The following is a 23,002-nucleotide window of genomic DNA, read 5'->3' as shown; positions in this document are numbered from 1 at the left end:
TGTGAGATATCCTCAAACATGTTTTTACATCCCTCATCCTCAAATGTTTAGATCAGCCCCCAATATTTACGTATTTTTCAGCAATTGTTTCATATAATCTCTACCGAAGGAAGAGACAGAAGCCACTTAAAAAAAAGTCTTAGGGATATCTCCCAAAACTGCTTATTATTTGAATGGCTTTATATTTTAAAATGTCTGCAGCCAATTTTTTGCTCTGCTGTGCTCCAACTCTTCTTCATACCACAGACTGTGGGGGTCTGCCCCACAGACCCTGACCCAATGACAGATGAATAACATACACTGACACACAGATGTTCTGCTCTGCCAGTCCAGCTAAATGTCTCAGCCGCTTACAGTCTCCCTGGAGAGTAAACAGTTGTCGACCAGCTAGAGACTCACATTTATTTGGTAAAGACTAATTGACAAAGGCTTGAGTCAACACCACTAGAGGGTAATTGACATAGTGGACTTCCCGAGTAGAAAGCAGTTAAGCACCTGTGGTAAAGCAAAGGTTAGTCTTAAGACCACATGAGTAAACAAGCTAGCTAGAAAAACTCCCCACATTCCTTTGTTACTACTTTAATATAATTAACTAAAGGTAAAGGGACCAGGCCACCTTCAGCCAGATCCATTACTGAAGTTATGCAAACTCTCAGGCCTTCCAAGAGAGTTTGTGGCTATTACTATAACCATCTTTAATGTTTTTCCCACCAGCCTGATGGAACCCCTACAACAGACTACGGTAGGTCAGACCCAGAAGTGCCATGACTTTTCAGACATGGTCCACATGTGTAGCAGGATACCCCAAACCCCACTCCTCAGTATTTTTTGGCTCATTAAATACAAAAAATGAACATTCTACTTGGCCTTATATTGTTTTTTAAACCACAGACTGCTTGGGATTTTTGTTTTGTTTTGTTTTGTTTCCATCACTAGTATGTTTTGCTCCTGAAGATTAATTGTTTTCTGACCCCATGCCTTTGCTCAAGAAAAAAAAAAAAAAAAAGCCCTGCCTGGAATGCATTCTATTCATCAAAACTCTTCCCTTTCTGAAATATCACCTCCTTCAATAAGCCTTTCCTGCTCAGCCCACTATGTAAGTACGCGTATCCTTATACTCAGAAGCAGCTCACACATGCTCACTAAGCCACCCTGCTCCAATTAAGAAGAAAATACTAACAGAGCATCTACAGCTTTCATTCAAGGAAGGCTGAGTACTTGTTAAGATCATTTAGCTGTTAAGCAGCAAGGAAAGGATTCAGATCAGGTGCTGTTTGATTCTAAACCCACCACGAGGAGCCACTGTGCTGTTTTACCTCTGAGAAAGACCTGACTTCAAACCCGACCTCTATGTTAAGAGAGTCAGGCTCATAGGATGGGCAACCATGATAGGTTCATGTACGTCTTGTCTTGCACTAGAGATTTTTATGTACATTTTCCCTTTCTAGATTATAATCTCTCCAAGGGCGAGAACTCCCTAACACCTTTCTGTACCTCTTACATCATTGTGACATCAAAGATTCTTAGCAAATACTTGTTAAATAAATGAGAGCAGACATGCTTGCTCCCCACTGATTTTATCTTGGATTCTAATAATACAGTAACCTTATTTCCAAAAACCATTCCCACACAGCCCAACACACGGTGGAACAAAAACTGAGAATTGGGTTGAAGAACTGGACAGAGATTAGGAAACACTTTGGTGAAATCACAACCTGTAAATAGACTTCAAAACATAGCATTCACTCAGCTGAACATTCTACAGCCTGGATTCATTTGGCTTGATCGTGCATCACTTGTTTACTCGGTGTGTGTAACACTCCATAGGAGGCACAGCGTCCTTTATAGGCCTCTCTACCGTAGGTCTGTTGTGGGCCCCAGTATAGTCCCCAGGTAGTCATAGTCCCACTCTCTTGCTGATCATCCTCCTGCACCCCCAACACAACTGGACATCACACACTAACTTACAATTCAGCTTCCTTCCAACTGTCTTCCCCATTCTATCTAGTCTCTTCCTGCCTTATTTAACTTCCCAGCATCATATGAATAATTATTTGTTTGTTTGCTCATCCTATCATGACTCTCATAAGATAGAGGTTGGGTTTGAAGTCAGGTCTTTCTCAGAGATAAAATAGCACAGTGGCTCCTCATGGTGGGTTTGGAATCAAACAGAACCTGATCCAAATCCTGTCCTTGCTGCTTAACAGCTGAGTGAACTTAGAAAAAAAATGATCTTAACAAATACTCAGCCTTCCTTGAATGAAAGCTATAGATCCTCTGTTAGTATTTTCTTTTTAACTGGAGTAGGGCGGCTTAGTGAGCATGGACCTGACAGTGTTGGTTTAAAATCTGGTGACCATTGCATAGTTCCACTTTAAAATGCCCTGTGCCACATGAGTGTGAACGGACAGAGGCACAGACAGGTCCAGGGTCTCAGGTTAGAAAATATGATGAAGGGAGGGGTTTCTTCTAAAAAGAACTGTGGAATTGTCAGATGTGAATCTGGGCCTATTGTTCATTTCTCACTATGCATATTCCCATGGGACGGACACTTACTTGTTACTCTGGCTTTCTCCCACCACTTCCGCTCTGTTTCACAGGAAGAGGCGGGTCCTACTCTGACGGAAACAGTTCAGGTCTCTGTCCAATGGGAGTCGCTTCCTGTCCTGCACCTTCCCAACCACATCAGAAGGTTGGAAGTGCTGGCCTGCCCACTGCTGCAGGCTTAACCCATATTCTTCGTACTAGGAAAGGGATATTTCCATTTTCATCCACCTGACTCCTGAGTTGGCTGCAAAGACGGAAGAAAAGAACAGCCATTTATTCTTCTGCAGGCAGGACCTGCCTGAGCTGAGAGGGCCTTCCCTCTGACCCCAAGCATCAGAGCAGATGGAAGTAGAAAACCCAACCCTGAGGCCGCTGTATGGTGGGTCTCTTCACAGCCATGGGGCCTAGTCCCACTCGCCTCCCCCAGGTTATGGCCCAGCAGTTGGGACTTGGCCCAGAAGAGCACCTGCAGCACGTATCCTGTGTTCTCCATCAAAGCGGCCTGGAGTCCGCCTGCATCCCCAGCAAGCAGCACTCCCGCCCTAAAACCAAAGGGCACAGCAGGGAAATGGGAGGGGTGCGGTTTGCTTCCTGTCTGATAACTACCAACAACCGGGCTGCTGCCCAGCATAGCTAGATAAGGAGAGGGCACTCCATTTGACATGCCCTGAAGGCTGTCCAAGCGATGGCTTAGGAAGGCCATTCCAATTTCAAATCCTGAAAGTTGTAAGATTTTCCTGTGACTTAGAGTGATTTATAACATGGTTTAACCTCTCAAAGCCTCCATTTCACATCTGTAGAATATGGATAAAACTATCTCAAAGTGTTATTGTGCCAGTTAAATGAAAAAGATAGTGTATGCACATTGTTTGGCACTAAGCTATTATTATTATCAAAAGTAGTAGCAATTAGTATTATTGTTTAAAGGAGAAAATGATATCCACTGGGAGGCTCCTCTCTGGACCCGAAAGCTTAATATCTGGAATTACTTAGAACTGGAATGCCAGCCTCCCCCTCCTGCCAGCAGCCTGCTGCCAATTCTGATGAGACAGCTTAGAAACCATTGCCCTGATGCCATAGAAAAGATTAGGACAGCTAGCCTTTTCCTTTCTCTTCACTCTTAATTTAAAAAGGTTGGGCAAGTTATACATCCACCCACCTCCAAACCTTTCAAACAAGTTTCAGTTGTATTCTTGCCAAGTAAAAAAACCAAAAATTAATAAGAGAACTTACTTAAAATAAAAAGTTGTTAACATCTTGATACATCCTGGCTTATCCAGTTAAGAGACTTTACAGAATGGTTCATGATTTCTACAGCAAATTCTTTCTTGTACATTTTGTTTACACCCCACCCCTTCCTTAGCCTCAACCTCATGAGTGCAAATGGAAATCAGCCCTGGCTCCTGGCCTCCCATGACTACTTGGAGGTGGGAATCGTTAGTCTGGAGTGGGATTGAGGGCCCCTGAGGCAGACTGACACTCAGCTGATGCATATCTAATACTGAGCAGGCTGTGACCAACCACACTGAGGACATGTATTTATGCAAGTATGCTGTAGGGGGTGGTCTTCCTCATAAGTGAGAAAACATGGAAGCAAAGTTCATTTATCCCATCAGTTGGCTGTTTCTCACCATTCACCTGGGCCCTGCAATGCCGAGAAAATAGGATGTATTTTCATCTCCAAGCAGACTGTGCTCCAGTCAATTTAGAGACACAGAGCCACAATATAATTCAATTTGGGGTGATTCCACTGCCTCTGTAACGTCTAAAGCCCTAACGTACTGCTGACTCTTAGGACAAACTGGTACTGATCAAGAGTGAGGCTACTAAGCCATCATTGATTTCAGACTCTCACCCCTGACTTTCTATGGATGTGTTTATAGACAACACTTAATATTTCACAGAACCCAAGTTGCACAGGACCGAAGAAGACCTAAATAGCCATGTAGTCCATGTGCTGCCAAACACCTGGCAAATAGTTACATTGTTGTTAAATAAGCACACCCCATATCCAGGAACTCCTGGACAAAGACTGACCATTCCATCTGGAGCTCCTCCAACTGTTAAAAAGCTCTCTCTTGAATTTGGCCAATGGACATCCCTGCTGAGCCCACCTTTAGTCCAGATGTTACCTTTCTGGATGTTCGTTCACGCATATATAGCTGCAAATGTTTTCTGACAGCTTGATATTGCTAGGCACTGTGCTGGGTCCTGAATCAATGGGTGATAAGGGTAATCCCACTCCCAGCAGAGACACTGACAGCCCCTCCTAGACATGGTCCTGGGTTCTCTCATTCCCCTTGTCTCTCCCCACTGAACTTGCACTAACTGTCCTATGTCACTCTTTAAGTGTAGGCCCACAATTGATATTGCAGTCTGTTTAATGTGTAACAAATAAGTCCTCATTTGTGACCTGTTTCAGAAAATGCAGCCTAAGATTGGGCAGTCATGTCACCTTCCTGTTTAATTTTCTGTTCATATGAGGCAAAATAGCTTAAGATTTAAAAAAAACTTCTGGCATTAGCTAGCCCTGGCACAAGCATTTGTTCCACCTCTTACCTTGGAGAGCTGGGCAAATGGTTCAATCTGTCAAGACATTTTTTTTAAAGTGTACCATGGGGGCAGTTGGAAGGAGTAATGAGGCAGTGTATATACAGCACCTGACCTAGTCATGGCTCATTAAAAGCTGCTATTCTACATCTCATCACTGTCATCTCCAAAACGCTGAAGTCCTTTTCACACGTGCTGCTGCTCCATCAAACCCCCAGGTGTTTTGGAGAGGACTGGATGGAGGTCCTAACACCTTCAAGATCTAACCCATCACCTTAACCTGTTCTTTGGCATCCTGGATGTGTCACATAACCTATTGTCATCTCAGCCCCATGGCATTTGGAGCTGTGATCAGGATATCTTCTGTATCCTCATCTGAGTAAAGTATGACCAAGTAAGTTCAAGGGTGGCAGCCTGGGGTTTAATCCTGCCACCTCCCTTCTAGATGAGTATCCATTTTTTAATTAGTACTCTTTGGCTGTGCTTATTCAATCAGTCACAACCTTGTAATATCTCCAGACTGTTTTATGAAGTCCCGTCAGGATGAAATTCTGGCTACCTACTATTTCTGTATTATCTTCTTTAGGAAACATGCTGTGTGGCTATAGAACATGAAAAAACCATTTCTTTTTTCCATAAAGTTTCTACATGTAACATGCTTCCTGCAGAAGTTTGTAATTCACATCTTCTAGTGCAAATTATAATCAGGTAACATTATGACTTTCTCCAACAGAATAATAGTTTAACATTTTTTTGTGAGAAAATAATTATGTTTTACTCAGTAAAATGAGTTTAAAATTACAAGTTAGAAAAGTTTATCTAGTTGTTTCTGTATAGCACTAATCTGGGCTGCTTTGTTAAAAATTTATTTTATTTTTGAATCAGGGTTTCACTCTGTCACCCAGGCTAGTGGTGTGGTCACAGCTCACTGCAGCCTTGAACTCCTGGGACTGCAGTTGTGCACCACCATGCCCAGCTAATTTTTGTATTTATTAATTTTTTTGTAGAGACTGGGTACTCTTATGTTGCCCAGGCTGGTCCTGAGCTCCCGGGCTCACGCGATCTGCCCGCCTCCGCCCTTCAAAGTGTTGGGATTACAGGTGTGAGTCAACAAGATTTCTTTAAATCAAGGTTAAGATAAAGAGAAGGCACAGAATTTGATGTATTTTTTAATAGTCCAAAGTAATTTTTATTCTCTAATTAGTCTCCTCATGACTTTATTTGAATGAAGTAATGAGAGGCTAATTAAACCAGCTTTAAAACAGTATATTTTTTTCTCTTTCTCCAGGCAGTGGGTCACTTTGCAGTGCTGCAGAACACCTGTGTTTCCCTGTGCCCCATCACCTTCCCAGCTCCCGAGCTGTAGCCATCTCGGCTGCACCTGCTGTCAGAGGGCAGCTCCTCGGGCTCCTGCTCCTGGGCTGCAGGTGCTACCTCTGTGCAGAGGGCTTAGGAGGAGCAGTGAGCCTTCTAACTGCAGCAGTCCTGACAAAGCAGTTTGTGAACCCCTCCGGGACATAAGGGCATCAAACTAGGAACAAAAATAAAGTCTCGACTGTGATTTGGTGATTTTACCACATACAAGGCCCGAAAGACAATTAAGACAAGAAAAGAAGACAAATCCCTTGCCAGCAGGAGTCTGATTGTACAGGAGTCTGATTGATTGTACAGGAGTCTGATTGTACAGGAGTCTGAGTATACATCAGGGCAAGCCAAGAGACAGGGAGAAACAGAGAGAAAAGGTTCATGCAATTATGGATATGACCTGGAGGGTGTTTTGGAATTAGATTACAACAGGAACAGAGAATTACTGCCATTTTGAAACAATTTAAGAATTATGTATTTGAAGGAACTCAGTATTATCATGTTATCCAACATCCCAGTTGCTCATAAGACTTGCTAATAACCTGGATTGGGGGTGGAGGGTTGAGGGATCTAACGGAAAACATCTGTTAAAATTGAATATGATAATCATGTCTTGTTTTTATGATCTTGCTCATAAGACAGTCTTGAAAGAGAGAACTGAGTGATTATCCAAGTAAATGTGTATTTCTATGCAGAATATAGGTGTGTCTTGACTTTGCATTCCAAAATAAAAATGACTGATCTTTTCCATTAGCACAGTTTGGGTCAGCCTAACTGCCAGCTTTCATGATTGTATTTATTTATTTTCCCTAAGGAGATACAGGCACTTTGTGGGCCTTCCCAGGCTGCTGCAAAATGATGGATGGTTGGGCTCTGTCTAATCCAAATGACACGGTGTGTCGGGAGCGTTGGTAATCGTATCCTGCCGACTTCAAAGCCCACTGCCAAAACATCCACAGCACAGAGGTTTGGCAACTTCACATCATCATAGCAAAAGGATTACAACGTGAAAAAACAGGCCCTGAAATAGCTATGAAAAGGGCCAATTCAGAAACCGATTCAGCTAAGATGTTTAGGCTAGCGCCTTCGCACGGTCAGCTTGTATTTTCACCTTTGAGTTGCCTTCCCCTGGACTAAGGTTGGCAGCATTTGTGAGGCAAAGAAAAGATGCCCAGGGAAACTGGCTCTAGATTATAGAAATAAACATTGTCTTCAAGGGATAGCCAGCGTATCAGGTTCAGGACTCGTGAATCCCAAGCCACAGTGCCCAGGTAACTGATGTAGCAAGATTAAAGCTGTCTACCTAAGTGAGATCTCCTGAAAGAGAAACCGCATGGCAAATCTAGAAGTTGTCCCTTGTTTCGGTAAAGTGAGAAATCACAGCTATCCATGACACTTTATTTACCAGTAATAATACAGTTTGCATTATGAGCAGTAGCTTGTTCACCATTCAACAAATGTTTTTTAATCACAGCAGGAATTAAGGGTATTTGTGACCAGGTGCTGAACTAGAATTTCTCAATGACAACCCCAGCTTCCTAGGCCTCTTTCCATTCCAGGCATAAATATGGAGGCTCCGATGTGGAACCTGGGGTCCTTCTGTTCCAAAAGGGGCTAGAAATAAGAGAGATGAGGGTGAAAGAAGGACCTGCAGAGGCTGACGCCGTCTGGGTACCAAACATCCTGTTTGCTTGACTCTCCCTTGCACAAGTTCCTGGACAAAGTAAAATTATAACACAAAATCCACAACATCCAGCACATGTTTTCATTAAGCAACTTTAGTCACTGAAAAAAGTGCAAATGCAGACTCCTGTATAAATCTGATTTGCCATGCTAGGCCAAGCTTATTTTATTACATACATTCTGCATTCTAAGAACTAATAACTTCATATTGTAAACATTAAGCATACAGAGTTAAAATTCAAGGCCACATTATATCATTGATTGTCTCTTTTGTCGTGTGTCTTTGGCTGGCCGAGATCAACTCGTAGTGTATAAATGCATAAGTTATATAATTATTATATAAAAAGGGGGGGAAAAACATTGACTTGTATACTTCATTCTGACAAACGCACAGCGTTCGCGACTCAAAGGAAAACTGGAGGCCGCCTACCCAAAATGCCTGCGTGATTTCTGATTGTGGCAGCCAGGAAGGCCATCTCTTACCTGACCCTGTGGAGAACAAAGCCCCCACATAAAGATGAGGTCCTGAATGTTTCTCTTAAATATCAGACAATTCCAGTTAAAATTTTCATTTGACAAACAAAGAAAGAGATGCACATTTTTGTTTCTGAATTCTACTATTTCCCCTTTCTCCATTACGCTGTGTCCTTTCTCCTAACACTGGGTTTGGTATAACACTGACTGCATGAACCCTCAAGTCTCCGTAACTCATTGTACACAGTCCCCAAATGTCCTGAGTCCAGTCTTCATTGCTTGAGAAGTTTCTTTCCCAGCCCTGGTCTCCTCCTTCTCTGCCTCCTCCTCCTCCTCCTTCACCCCTCTGTCTACGGTCACACGCTCACTCTATACACATCCTCAGTCCCACCTTTAGTTCACAGTCCCGGTAATACTGTAAAGGAGTTGGAAACTTTGGGTCATCTTCACAGTTTGAGAAAGCTGACATCTGTCCATCAGACGGAATGTATTTGATTTCAACCAAAACAGCACATGCCGTGCAGTTGCGTATCAATGTCTGTTGATGGGCCACAGTCTCTCTCGTGTCTTTTCTCTTGTTTTTGATATGTTTCTATTTTTAAATACAGGTAGTTTTCCTTAAAATGGCATTATAAACGGTATGTTAGGTCAAAACTGTGTTGTTTCTATTGCTTTAGTTTCATCCCAGTTTGCATTAGCGGGATTCCAAACTCTACTCTAAAGTTTATACATTTCTTAAGACCACTTTCTTTGGCATTTTGTCCTTAAGACTTCATGCTTCTACATACACTGTCTTTTACAAGGTCAGTCCACAGATGATATGTCCATATTTGTGACATTTTTAGCATCCTCCTCATTTCTGTAGTAAGACTTCAGTAACTCCCTCCCAAGAGTCTTTGGATCTCTTCCCCGGCTTCCTTCCCCAGCCCCAGTAAAGCTTTTTTCATTCCTCTTGAGGCACTTTTGATTCATGTTCTCCGATAGAGTTTGCGGTGATGGGCTGGTGAATGCACGCTGATGGGAAAGGCCTCCATCAGGTGTTTAGTAGTAAGTGCCCAGATGAGAAGGCATATGGCTGGTGGGGAGCCTAGTGTTAGGGTATATACCCCCAGTTGGTGAATTCCAGTATGGGTTTGGGGCAGCAAAAAAACTGGAAGATGTCACGGGGAGGGCTGGAGGGTGGGGTGCCACAAAGTTCATCTTCTGCGGGTGGGCGTGATAGGAGCCCATGTACGGGAGGTCTGAGGGGTACTTGTACAGAGATGACTCCGGGGGGTGGGGCTGGAGGGCCTGGGCGATCCCGTGGAAGTCGAACTTGTAGGCGTAGCGCTTCCCGTGGACCTTGGTCATGATGTTCTTGTCATAGTAGTAACGGAGGGCGCGGCTGAGCTTATCGTAGTTCATATTGGGTTTGCTCTTCCGCTCTCCCCAGCGCCGGGCCACCTCGTCGGGATCCGTCATCTTGAACTCCCCGTTGGTGCCTTCCCAGGTGATGCAGCTGGAGTTGGAGCTGTCTGACAGGAGCTCCAGGAGGAACTGCCAAAGCTGGATCTGGCCACTGCCTAATGAGATCAGGAGAGGAAGGAAAACTCCAGTGAGCACAGGTTCCGGGGGAAAGAGGCCCTTTGTGATGAGGGAAGGAGGTGCTATTGGTGTGTCGCCCACATTCCCTTCACCAGGCGTCTGTCCATCCCTCAGCTGCAGGGGTGAGGACTGCTCTCATTCCATGGCCACCCATTTCTCCAGAGAACTGCCCTTGCCTTAACAGAGCCGCCGCCTCACCCAACCCCAGGTATCCCACAGCTGGTGGACTGAACAGGGTAACATAGGCCGGCCCCCTTGCCTCACGGAAAGACCAACTCCACGACACTATTCAGGCTCCAGGGCTCCTGTGGGATTGGGCTGAAACAGCGTCCAGCTGCAAGGAGGCTTGGAGGAGGCCAGAAACTTCCTTAGCGCTGCACCTGCCCTGTGCTTCTTCCCATTCTCTCTCTCCTGAGAACATGCCGTTAATCATTCACCTGCACAAGCATCCTTACCCCAAGCTCTGCATCTAGGGAACCCGAGCCAGGATGATGGTCTAACAGATTCAAGACCTAGATGGAATGCAGGGAATTCATATGGGGCAGAGTTCAGGCTGGTTCCATCCATTTCTGACTTCCTTAAAAGAACAGCCAGATCAACCTGGTGTTTAGAGGATGAAAGAGCTGTATTTTTTTCCCCCTATTTTGTGAAGCAGAAAAGTACTGTTATGTGGATGGCAATAATGACTTAATGCCATTTATATTGGCTAGGTCAAGTAAGATAATAAAAGTTAGATTTAGGAAATGAACTTCTAAAAGTTTATGGAAAAAAATTGAGAATGGAAGTAAACATCATTATTTCTAACATAACATTTTGCTGGCGCTCAGAAAGCAATTCTGTCAAAACTTTTCCTAGAACAGAATTAACCCACTCAAAATGAGGAAGTTTAGGGAAAAAAAAAAAAAAAAAAAGCTGGCTCTTTTTCAAACCCGATCACCCAGTTCCAGTATTTGGGCAAGGGCATCGTAACGGAAACCAATGCGTTGCCTGTGCCCTGCAATGCCAATTGTGTCAAGCGGCATTTCCAGAAGAAAAAACCCAACAATGAGTGATTGCAAGTCCCCTTGGGAAGCTGAATGAGACTCTTCCTTTGTCAAAGAGATCACATTTAGCTGGGTGGACAAAGTCAGAATTTTCTTGATTTCACTGAGAGCATATAGATATGGCTTTGTTTAATGAAATTCAAAGAAAAATCTAGGCACAGCTAGCTGCTATGTCACAATACTTGAAGATAATTTATGGCTCCCTAAAAGACAGCAGCATGTAAATATTGACAATAGTATCAGTACCGAGAGAGGCTAAGCTCTGCTGAGCATATTTCATAAGCGTAAGAATGGATGGGAGGTGGGTCCTTCCTCCTGAACTCCAGTTATAGCACTGCCTTAGACTTATTACCAAAAGATTACCTTTTATTATATCGTAAGTAATATCATTCAATGTGATAAAATGATTAAAGTAACTTTAACTGACATCTACTCAGGGAATTAACATAATGTAAAAATCAATTTTAAGATCGTTTTCTTCTAAATCCTTGCTAGCCTCCTATATATATTGCCCAACTCATAAACCCTTCTTTGCATGTTGGCTACATGGAAATGGATATATTTGTGAATTTATCCATACAACAGCACTGTGAGAAAGGTCAGCTTTTTCTGAATCTGTTCTGGAAAGTGCTCATTTTCAGTCTAGCAGCACATTTGAAATGTATTAACAGCTTGTAGCTCATTGCAGTGGAAGCCTTTGCTTTTTCAGAACCACATATACACACTGTTCCCAATCAAGTTTCGTTGCCTGCAACATTTCATTAATATGCGTTTTGAAAACACAAAGAATGGTATGAGAAAACCATATGGTCTTAGTATATATATTGTAACCAAAAAATTACAACTTGAAAAAAATTCCATAAATGACCTGGGAATAGGAAAAGGCATGGATTTTTGATTTAACAGTCTTCACAGATGCTTCAGTATAAACACATACGGTTGTTTGAAAATAAATATTCAGCGTCAACTTTCTCCCATAGAGAAAGCAACTCCACAGACCTGCCGAAATCACACTTGGAATCGACTCAAACCTTGGCACTGCCTCTTAGCAATTTTTCCCTCACCCACTTCTTTTATAAATGTGTGTAGGACAGAACCAGTGGACAAAAGTGATCTCACGTCTCTCCTATTTCTGAAGAGTTAGAAAGCAGGGGACCTAAATTCGTGGCAGCAAACTCAATGCCCAAAGGATAGATGAGCTAATTTCTCACTTGACTATTTTACCCATTAGCCATAAAGACACAGGGCTCAGGACTGTAAGCATTTCCAGGGAGGGTCTATAGAAAGAAGAGATCTGTAAGCAAAATTCATCAGCTTTCAAACCTTGAAAGAAACCTGGAAATGCAAAATCAATGAATGTTTAAGTAAATGGTAGAAAACGTAACATTATGTCAAACTCATTAACTGTTAAATTTAATATTTGTAACGAAATTCACTGCATTTTGCAGTGTGTAGAACAAATGTTCTCACCGCAAGAATTCTCAAAAATGAACAATGGTTGTTAAAAAATTGTCAATGGTAAAGGAGTTATTCTCAGTCATAAAATTTTAAGAGCAATTTTTAAATTCTTATTTTACTTCCAAAACAATAACATTTAATGTGTGATGAGGTGCATTTTAGAATATAGAGATTTCAAAACAAGAATGCTTAGGGTTAAGGAAAGCCTAAAAGTGGCTCGGGTCACTCATGGGCCAAACCAGGGTTTACAAAGAGAAGCTCTTGAAAGACAAGAGCTTTCACTGAGTAGCATCACCCAAGAAAAGTAAACCCTTCAGATCTATGTTTGTTTTACTCTATCTTAATAACATCCTTGCAATGTCAGTAAGGAACAACTGGTTTTTTCTTAGGGTAATTACCAAAATGAAACAGATTTGGGGGTAAAAAACAGTGGCAAGCAGCATTGCCCACCTACGGAGAACCCTGTGGATGAAAGGGAGTGGCTGTGGCTTTTAAGAAGACAGAAGGCACTCCTTTAATTTTACAGAGGAAAGAAATCTCCTAATACTGTTAAAAGAAAGGGAGAGAAACAGGGTAGCAAAGGCGTACAGACTGAGCAAAAATGGGCCAAAAAAAAAAAAAAAAAAGAAACCCGAAACGGTTTACAAACCACAGAGCAAAGCAGAGAGCTGCAGAGTGACTCAGCAGCTGTGCGTCTGGTGGAAACAGCAGCCTGCTGCAAAGCCCCGCAGCCGTCAGCTGATGAACACAGGCAGTAAATACAGTCGTGAGGGGCCCCGCCAGTTCCACGGTGGCAGTGGTTTGAGGCCACTTTCTCTAGAAGCCAGGGGTGGTGCAGAAGATCCCGCATGCATGGCCTGGACCCTCTGCAAGGCAGCAGGTGTGTCCTGAATGGAAGTCTCTGCCCCGAGGCTCAGTGAGGCTCAGGCATCACTTACTGGAGGGGCAGAAAAGCATGGTGGTAGGGAGCACCAACTTTGGAGTTGCCACTGCCTCAGTTGAATCCTGCCTCTGCCCTTTGTGGGACCTTTGGCAACTCTCCCAGCTCTCTCTGCCTCAGTATCCTCATCTGTAAAGTGGGCATGATGGTAACAGTACTATCTTGCAAGATCATGGTAAGGATGAACTCAGTACATGAATGGTCTTGTCATCATTTCTTTGGGCTGAAAATCAGAGTTTAAGGAAAGATAACACTCCTCTCCTATAGCCAGGAAATGCCCAAAGAAAGAGAAATACTGTTCAATTGGCCTTTTGAACCATGAAGGAACTTGAAAAGGTGCTATTCTTGGGCTGACTGATATCCTCTGAAGGCTTACTGTGTGCCATGCACCATTCTAAATGCTTTACATGTGTTGATTTATTTAATCCCCACAGGAATCACGTGATTAGCCCACTGGAGAAGTGAGGAAATTGGAGGTTAGAGAGGTAGACTGACGTATTTTTCTCAGCGCCGGCAAGGGTTGAAATCCAGACCCTAGGCTGCCATGCTTAATCACTGCGCAAACTTGCTTTCAGGCCTGGTTTATGCACACCTCTGCAGCCTCCCCAGGTCCTTTCCATGTTGTCGCCTCCCTGGGGGGCTCCCACTGGAAGACTGCACACTCCCACCTCCTAACAAATGCCAAAACATCCCTAACCTGGTCTGTCGTTCTGCAAGAGGCAGGATGCATTATCATGTGCACCACTGAAGAGTGTTCAGTTAGCATCAAGGGAGCCTCTGAACATAACCCAACAAAGCTCTCTCATTAGAGGAACCATGTTAGATTCTCAGCTGCTCTGATGGCACGTAAAGGAGCTGTGTTGCTTATGACCGATCCATGATACCAGAATGCAGGGACACACTGTTCTCAGCAGGAGAAGTGATGTCCAAAGTGCACATCAAATGAATATTTGGGATAGAGATGCTGGGATGATGACATCATCTTGTGCATTCATACTATATGATGCCATCTTTCCACTTAAAATGAGGAAAAGGAATTTGTATTGTATGAAAAGCAAAGACAGCAATTTGTAAGTGATGAAGGATTTATTTATCAGAGAATAGAAAAATAGAATCAAACAGGAAGAAGCATTCTAATTAATACAAAGATAAACGACATTCTGGTTTCAGGGGAACAATTCACACGAGCACAACAGACACAAACCTAAGGACAGATGGAGAGAAAGTCGAATTCATCATAAACGAAATGAAATAAACCTTTATCTTAAAGTCACTTGGCTGCAAATCAAAGGTAGGATGTTGCCATTTTCTCCAGGCCCATTAAAAAGAGTCTTAATGGTATGAAGCGCAGTCCTGTTTCCCCAGGCCTGTGATGAGTTTCCAGTCTCCCTGCTCTGAGCTCAGGTCCCTCTATCTACAAAGGGCATCCCCAGGCTGCTGGGCCCAGGGCAGGTGCGGTGTTCCCTTGTGAGAATTGGCACTCTGCTTAGGAGCAAGTGACTCTGGCCCTGTTCTACAAACAAGCCAAGCAGTACCTTTGGGCTGTGACAATGTGGTCATGGACATATATATTTCATTTGGCCAATGTGTTAGTGCAAAGGCCAGTTTAGTCTTCTTTGGTGCAGCTTGACTCTTTCCTCCTCTTCCTTCCCGACCTCAGATTCATCGCCTGCACCTAAGCAGTTATTACCCTGAAAGGAAATCCTTGCTTTCTATTCTCACAGTCTGCATTTTGTAAGACCTCCTCTTCCCTTCATACTTAGTCAGTGGCAGAGTAGGGCAAGAAAACAAAAGCAGACTTTGTAGACAGAGTTAGGTTACAAATCTGACCTCCCTTATCATTGGCTGTGTGACACAGGAAAAGTTACTTAACTTCTCTGGACTTCTAATTCCTCTCCTGTAGGATGGAGATAGTAACCTCCCAGGGCTGCCATGAGGCACAGAAGGGACCACAGACATTCTATCGGGGGCATGCGGGGTGGGAGCTGTTTGTTATTTCACATGATTGTATTAACATTCCCAGAGTGTTTCAGCTTCCGTCATTTTCTTTTTTCTAATCTATCCTAACATTGCTGCCAGATCAGTCTTCCTGAAGCATGACTGATAATAATCATCTCAAAACATAGTGATTATTTGTATTTGAATGGTTATATGGCAGAGATGCAAATGAAAAGCTGAGTAGAAGGCTGAGAAGAGACCACAGCCTCAGGAGCCTGGGCTACTAGATGAAAGCCAGCATGAGCAAAAAGGGCCGGTGGCTCTGTGTTTGGAACAATGTTGTAACTCCCTGTGTCCATCTCTCCAGCGACCGAAAGCTCCCTGAGCTAAAGGACTATATCTCGTTATCCTTGCCTTTCATGTATGCAACAAATAATTATTGAGCACCTAGTCTAGGCCCCAGGCTAACTAGTTTTCTTTAGATTTTCAGCTGTAAAAAAATTTCATTGAATTCATTAACATTAACCAAAATTTAACATCAAAAATACAGATGCTCAAAAATGATAACGTTTCATGTTTTCAATGTGTAGATTCTCTTGCGGGGATGTATACTGATTAAATCTGAATTATTCCATTTCCAACCTTATTTTGGCCTCAACATTTAGGAAATATAATTCCATCTTTGCTCGCAATATACCTGTAACATCTTGGCATTTGAATTTGCAGTTGGGAATATGCAGCATAGGCTACGAATTTCTGAAGTTGGTGCCAGCACAGCTGGTTCTGATCTGAATACAAACAAATAAAACTATGTAGTTGGCACTGAAACACTAGGACAGGTGACAAACCTTGGCAATGCACTGGTTACAAATGGGCTAATTAAGAATCTGCTCTTTCTTGTAGCATTGAAGTTCAGAAACAGACCATCGAAGATGAGCCTGAATTTGAAGTCTTGTGGTTGTATTAAGGCTCTCTTTTAAAAAATACTAGTTATTTTATCTGCTTGTATAATGGGTTGAATTGTGTTCCCTCAATTCCCTATGTTGAAATCTTAACCCGCAGTATCTGAGAATGTAACCTTTTTATGGAGATAAGATCCTAAATAAGGTAATCAAGTTACAGTAAGGTTACAGGGTGGGTATTCCAATCTGACCGACATCCTTATGCAAAAGAGACATTTGGACACAGCGACTGATACACACAGAGAGATGATGATGAGAAGAGACACGAGGAGATGATGGCTATCTGTAAGACAGGGAGAGTCCCCAGGACAGATCCCTCCCTCACAGCCCTCAGAAGGAATGAAACCTACTATTGGGACACTCTGATTTCAGACTTCCAGCCTCCAGAACTGTGAGACAATAAATTGTTGTTGTTTAAGCCACCTAATCCATGGTGCTTTGTTACAACAGCCCTAAAAAACTATTACAGCTTGGATTAGGTTATAATGTTCTTTGCTGAAGCTGAAATCCTAATTTATAACCCGACCCATTTTTCCATTAAGGCAAATAATTCAGTGAGACCTAAAACTAAAATTTGTTCAGTCGAAGGAATTTCTCACCAATACCAATTTACTTTTCAAAATAGCCACTGCCAAAAAGGTAACTTTGTAAGAAGAAAATCATCAGCAGTTTCTCACCTGGATTTGCAAGGCGGCTACTTGTTGGTCCAAGAATCTGATAAGGATCTACAACAAAAAGAAACAAAGTCAAATCCTAGACATAGTTGTGACATAGTATGATGTGACTTCAGACGTAATGCCTGACTCAATTGTGTTTTCAGATTTCAGAGCTGAAAATGTCCCCCAACTCCAAATCAACTGCCTCCACCTCTTCTATGAGAGAAGATGTCACACAGCATCTCAGATGTCTTGCTAGGGGACTCCTAGTTGGTGGCAGGGCTTGGATTCCATCCCAGGATCCCGACACGTAGCTCAGAGCTCACACCAACCAATGACATAAAGAGGGCAAACATGTGCCAAGCCCCATCAATCCAGGGCTGTGCAGGCTGTGTTGTTCGGGCATGGAAAGTAAAATTAAAAAAAAATAATGGATCACAAAGCAGCAGCCTGTGTGCAAGTAGAATGTTTTTTTCTATATTTATTGCATAGTTGGGGATGTGTTTTAGCACCATCTCAAGTCACCTTGCGTGAGTAGGCTGGTGACTTGGGCCCTATCTTATGTATAGAGCAGTCAAAAAGAGGCAAAAAATCATGTTAACTTCCATTAAAAAGTGATACATTTTAGAAACGTGTTGCTGAGCCTGAATCTTCTCTATTGCTTATTCAGATGGCCCCTGAAACATACCTAACTGAGGACGCTGGTCTTCAGTTTTGGGCACTGTGGAAGGAGATGGTTGAGCAGCTGAAAATCCGGAAATACAAAAGGCAATTAGCTATAACAGATTTGGTCATGAGTCTTTGATGTTGTTGTAAAATCATTCTATCAGTTAATTTAGTTATTAACATAGTAGTCTAAATCAGAAGCATCCTATGGTAAGGAAAAATTTTCCTTTCTAATGAAACCAAATGTAAAAACATTGTAACAAAAAAAGAGGACATTTCCAATTATTTAAAAAATGGATACCTCCCAGTTTTTCCAAAAGTTAAAACAAAAGAGAATTTGGGATGGCTTACCAAATAGATTACAATAAATCATAGTCTAAGATAAACACATAAAGGGAAACCATCAGTCAAATAAAGTAAAGCCAGGGATACTTTTAAGCATGGCCAAGATTCAGGAAATCACCAATTATTTAATGTGTACTCAAACATCCCATGAAACATGCATTTCTGAAGGTTGAAATACACTACATCATTGCTTTATTTTTGTTATGAAATTTGTGATGACCCAAATAGAGAAAGAATCACTGCAGTTAAAGATCAATTGTACTCTGTTGTCAATGGAACAAACCCACCACGTGTTGCAAAATCACAGATTAGCCACAGAAATTACTATATACTCCATCAACAGTCATCAACTGCCTGTGACATGAAACTCGGGACCATGGGAGCCAACACTGTACCTTTCGACTGGGGCGTGGGGTGGCCGTGACCGGTCCAGGCTGATCTCCTGGGAGGCTCATACGGTAAATCTGTAAAGACAAATAAATTGACTAAAAGATCAATCGTGTAATTTTTATAAGAGATGTTTTGGTTTCTTATTTGATTTTGCATTTATTAGAATAAATTGTGTGCTAAAAAAATCTGGTAATCCAAAGAATATCCCACTAGATTTGAGTTTAATTTCCAAATCAAAATTTCATATATCATAGTGGTCTAAAATTCTCACCCGTTTATCTGAAAACTCTCATTGACAGATTTTCCCAGAGCTTGGTGACTCTTCTAATTTCCTACAATCATAAGTCAAGACCCTAATAAAAGTTTCTTACAATCTAGTTCACCCTGCTTCCACTGGGACTGATCTACATCTGTCTCTTTATTATCTTATGACTCATTCAAAATACAGTCTACAATTTGGATGAACCAGCCCATTTTTGTTTGAGGTCTGCCCCTAAAACAATCAAATGACATTCAGCTTCTTTTTCTTCTTGCATCTCCTAGGAAATGCCTTATCCTTTTATTTGCCAGTTGCCTCTCTTAGCCAACTCTCATTTTCCCTTTATAACCTCATCAATTTATATTAAATCAGTCTTATCTGATCTAGTGATTTTCGTAGGCAAATGTCTCCCATTTCTAATGTTCTAAATAAATTTAGAATTTCTCTAAAATGAACTGCATGAAATGAATTACAGGACTGAAATAGTATTGCTCCCACAGCACATTGATGATGACCTTCTGAGCTTAAGTACATGCCAAACATTTCTTTGTATTTATAAAGTAGTATCACTTGTCCCATAAACCTTCATTTACTTTTCATATGCAAATTTAGTAACTATACTTCTGCATCCTCAGTGTGAGTCCTATTAATGATTATCAAAGCTCTACGTCATTTCAGGTTTGTTTCACAAATATATTCCAGAAATCTTATTATACATACTTTTGCTAAGAGGGCATATCTCAGGCTATTTCTACATGCAATCTTATTACATAACTGTTTCAAAATTATGTCTTCTTGGATTGCCGGGTCTCAGTTCAATGTCATGTGTCATTCTGGGTCAAGTGAAGGCCATGGCCAAATATCTGGGCAGGTTCTTTGCTGCCAGACACCAGGAGATGGGTACAAAATTTCACTTGGAGGATAGGACAACGCAATTGTTTTTAAGCTTCTCTTTAAACAAATATTTTAATTTTGTTTAAAACCAGCAATTTGATGGGTCAGTCTTCAAAGAGCTTGACTGTGTTGCAGAAGATGTGTCTCTTCCTATTTTCATATCCCAATGAGAATAGAAATGATAGGCAGTGTGAAATTCAACACAGAATCTCCTTAATGCATTTGGTCTGTTTGGCTGCAAGCATCTTTGCTACTAGTGTGGTCTATGAAATCCTACCCTTCAGAGCTTTGGAGAATTAGATAATTTTTCTTTTTAAACTGCTATTACTCACTCCTCTCTCTCAGCTGGCATTTTTGCATTTTTGGACCTAAATCTTTTCCCACCCAGCTCCTCAGATTTTCACATTTCTGGTGTTGGGGTTACACATAGGAATTAAATCTGCAGCCCCTAACAATTTACAACTGAATTTCAACTTAAGTCTCTGAGAACACTCGGCACATGGGTTCTCAGTCAGTTGCATTTTGTCAAAAAAAAAAAAAAAAAAAGGATAGCCAGAGTTTCAATTTGCGAATTGTCTCAGAAAGAAAAATCTACTTGTGAGGCAGTCCTAGACACATCTAGCCTAATTTAGGAGCAGAAAGGCACATTAACTAAGGCCTTCTATTTACCAAATGAAAAAAAGCAAGATAATACAGAAATATGTTCTAGATCTCTGTTTCTCAAAGGGTGGTCTGTGGACCAGCAACATCAATAATACCTGGGAACTTGTTAGAAATGCAGAATCTTACCCCAGACCTACTGCATCACAATCAGTTTTTTTTTGTTTGTTTGTTTTTTTGAGACGGAGTCTCATTCTGTCACCCAGGCCAAAGTGCAGTGGCGCAATCTCAGCTCACTGCAGCCTCCGCCTCCCGGGCTCACGCCATTCTCCTGCCTCAGCCTCTTGAGTAGCTGGGACTACAGGCACCCGCCACCACGCCGGGCTAATTTCTTTTTGTATTTTTAGTAGAGACAGGGTCTCACCATGTTAGCCAGGATGGTCTCAATCTCCCGACCTCGTGATCCACCCGCCTCGGCCTCCTAAAGTGCTGGGATTAGAGGCGTGAGCCACTGCACCTGGCCTCAGAATCAGCATTTCTGGGTGACTCTGGTGTGCTGAAGTCTGAGAAAGCCTGCTCTAGACCACTGCTCTTTTCAGGAACTCTGTTTTCCTGCAGATGGTTTCAGTAATGCTATCTAGAGTGTGCAAAGACAAACTAAAAAATGGTTGAAAGCGTTCTAGATGGATTGCTTTTACCCATGGAATAAGTATGCTAATGGAACTGATAGAAGACATCAGTAGGTTAGTCAGATACTACCTTAAACAGAAAATTATTGCTCATGAAATGTGACTGGGAAAAAAAATAAATGCCTAACTGCTACTCCCAAAATATTTTGAAACTCTTTATTCACAAAATCCTTCTTAGGGTGTATAACCATATCCCATCCTCCCTTGAAAATAAGTCAAAACTTAACACCAAACAGAGTTTACTTTTCAGCCAAGTATTTGAGACACTTATATGAACAATGATTAACATGTTCATAAACATATTGCCATGGAAGATATGCGGGCTTTTGTTTTCTCCCACGACATTCTGGTTCAATGCTTCCTTATCAGCTACCGATTATATGCTGTGGGCCCTGAGTACCCCGTGGGATACGACATTGGGAAACATTCAACTCAGGCTCCCTGAGATAAGGGACAGCCAGGGGTGACTGCTGTGGCAGCGACACCATCTCAAAGCCTTAGTAGTTCTGCTCTTGACTGCTTGAAAAATCACCCCTCCATGTATCTCTGCTAAGTGTCCTGTATTGATAATAGAGCATTGGACTTCCAATACGAATACACTTTACATTTAATTTTTGCTGATCATTTCAACACCCTCTCCATTTCTCTTTAACTTTGATCTTCAAGGTCATGAACTCATACGCTTGGCAGAAGTGCCCATGTAAGGGAAGGTTGCTTTCTGGCACTGGTTCTGCTGTTTTATCTGTAAGAGACTGTGTTTGAAAACTGAGCTTTATAAAAGTCATTGCATAGGCAGCTTGGGTGAACATAGATGTACATTACATTACAACAGTATAAAAAACGGCATGAAGCTACAAATAGGGAGTTCGGCTAGTGCTGACCCCTAGACACGAGCAACTGTGTTGATTTCCTGGAAGCTGGGATCAGCTTCTCATTCTGAATGAGACTCCTCCTCCACCACACCCTTTTGAAGACATCAATCAATTAATACAACGTTCTGGCTACCCTTTCCTGGAGGGCTAAGTTCAGCCAAGTTTTACATTCTCCCTTCATCAAACTCACTGAGGAGGAACCTCTAGCTCTTGCTACCCCCCGCCTACCCGCTTTATTTTTTAAAGGGCAAGAATGTGGATCATGGAAGAGCTCATCCTCGTTCTGCAGGATCCACACCATATCTGCAAAGCAACTCTGGAGGCTCCCTGGCTGGGCTGGAAAAAGATGAGATTTGTCTGCTCTTGAAATTAGATGCTAATGGGGAACACAAATTAGGAAGACCAAGAGCTGCTGCTGAGAACCAATCTATAAATGTCTGTGAAATGAAAAAAAAAAAAAAAAGTTTGAGTCAACCTTAACATAATTAAGTCGCCCTCTATTTTCCTCCAGATCTTCTTAAAATTCTATATCAAAGGCATGGAGATTTGGAAACATTTTGCATTCCCTTCTTGCCTAGGTTTGCAGATCCCTGTGGTTATATAACAACTAAGGGGAAGCAAAGAATGCAGTGTTAGCCATTTGCTAAGATACAGGCTTTACATAACACCTAACTGAGAGGTGCTATGCAGTAGTTGCATTGTCTCACTATGCCTAGCTGTGCTGAAAAGCACCAGGCTGTGAGCTCCAATGCAGGAATGATTTAAGATTCCAAGAAAGCCCTGAAGAGCAGCAGCTTCAAAGTGGAAGCGAAGGCTGCATTTCTCTAATCTCTTTTGATAACACCCTAGAGGCATATCATAATATATGGGTTGTCATGGGGATGGAAGAGGAAAGGATGGGGTTGCAGAACATCATCCTTGGGGTAGAACTGAGCTTTTGCATGACCTGCTCCTGAGAGGACAGGCAGGGTGGCGCACTGTGTAGTTAACAGGGGCTTGCAAGATTCTGTGGATCTGTTTTTGCCACTTTTTTCCCCTGAGACCTCAAAGGGCTCTGGCTCCAAAAGAAGTGGATTCAGCAAAATAG

At 42.2% G+C, this 23,002-nt stretch overlaps 1 protein-coding gene across 1 annotated transcript; it reads right to left on the bottom strand.

Annotated features, from left to right (window-relative positions):
* Positions 1-8,222: 8,222 nt before the first annotated feature.
* On the bottom strand, positions 8,223-22,216 carry LOC112617313 (transcriptional regulator ERG). Its single transcript, XM_025374070.1, has 5 exons — positions 22,144-22,216; positions 18,607-18,675; positions 17,889-17,945; positions 17,222-17,269; positions 8,223-10,181 (listed from the first exon to the last, which is right to left on the bottom strand). The coding sequence occupies exons 1-5, from the start codon at positions 22,214-22,216 to the stop codon at positions 9,661-9,663; spliced, it is 768 nt and encodes a 255-aa protein (XP_025229855.1). The 3' UTR covers positions 8,223-9,660.
* Positions 22,217-23,002: the final 786 nt, after the last annotated feature.

The sequence above is a fragment of the Theropithecus gelada genome, unplaced genomic scaffold (assembly GCF_003255815.1).
Source record: "Theropithecus gelada isolate Dixy unplaced genomic scaffold, Tgel_1.0 HiC_scaffold_16016, whole genome shotgun sequence".
Classification (NCBI taxonomy): Eukaryota; Metazoa; Chordata; class Mammalia; order Primates; family Cercopithecidae; genus Theropithecus; species Theropithecus gelada.
This window is presented reverse-complemented; position numbering and strand designations above follow the sequence as displayed.

Excerpts from the sequence above, each read along its gene's own strand:
- LOC112617313 (XM_025374070.1), bottom strand. The coding sequence starts at position 22,216 with ATGGTGTGGATCCTGCAGAACGAGGATGAGCTCTTCCATGATCCACAT. Across the intron at positions 17,270-17,888 it reads AGACCAGCGTCCTCAGTTAG|ATCCTTATCAGATTCTTGGA; the intron begins GTATGTTTCAGG and ends TTTTTGTTGTAG. Across the intron at positions 10,182-17,221 it reads TAGCCGCCTTGCAAATCCAG|GCAGTGGCCAGATCCAGCTT; the intron begins GTGAGAAACTGC and ends TGATCTCATTAG.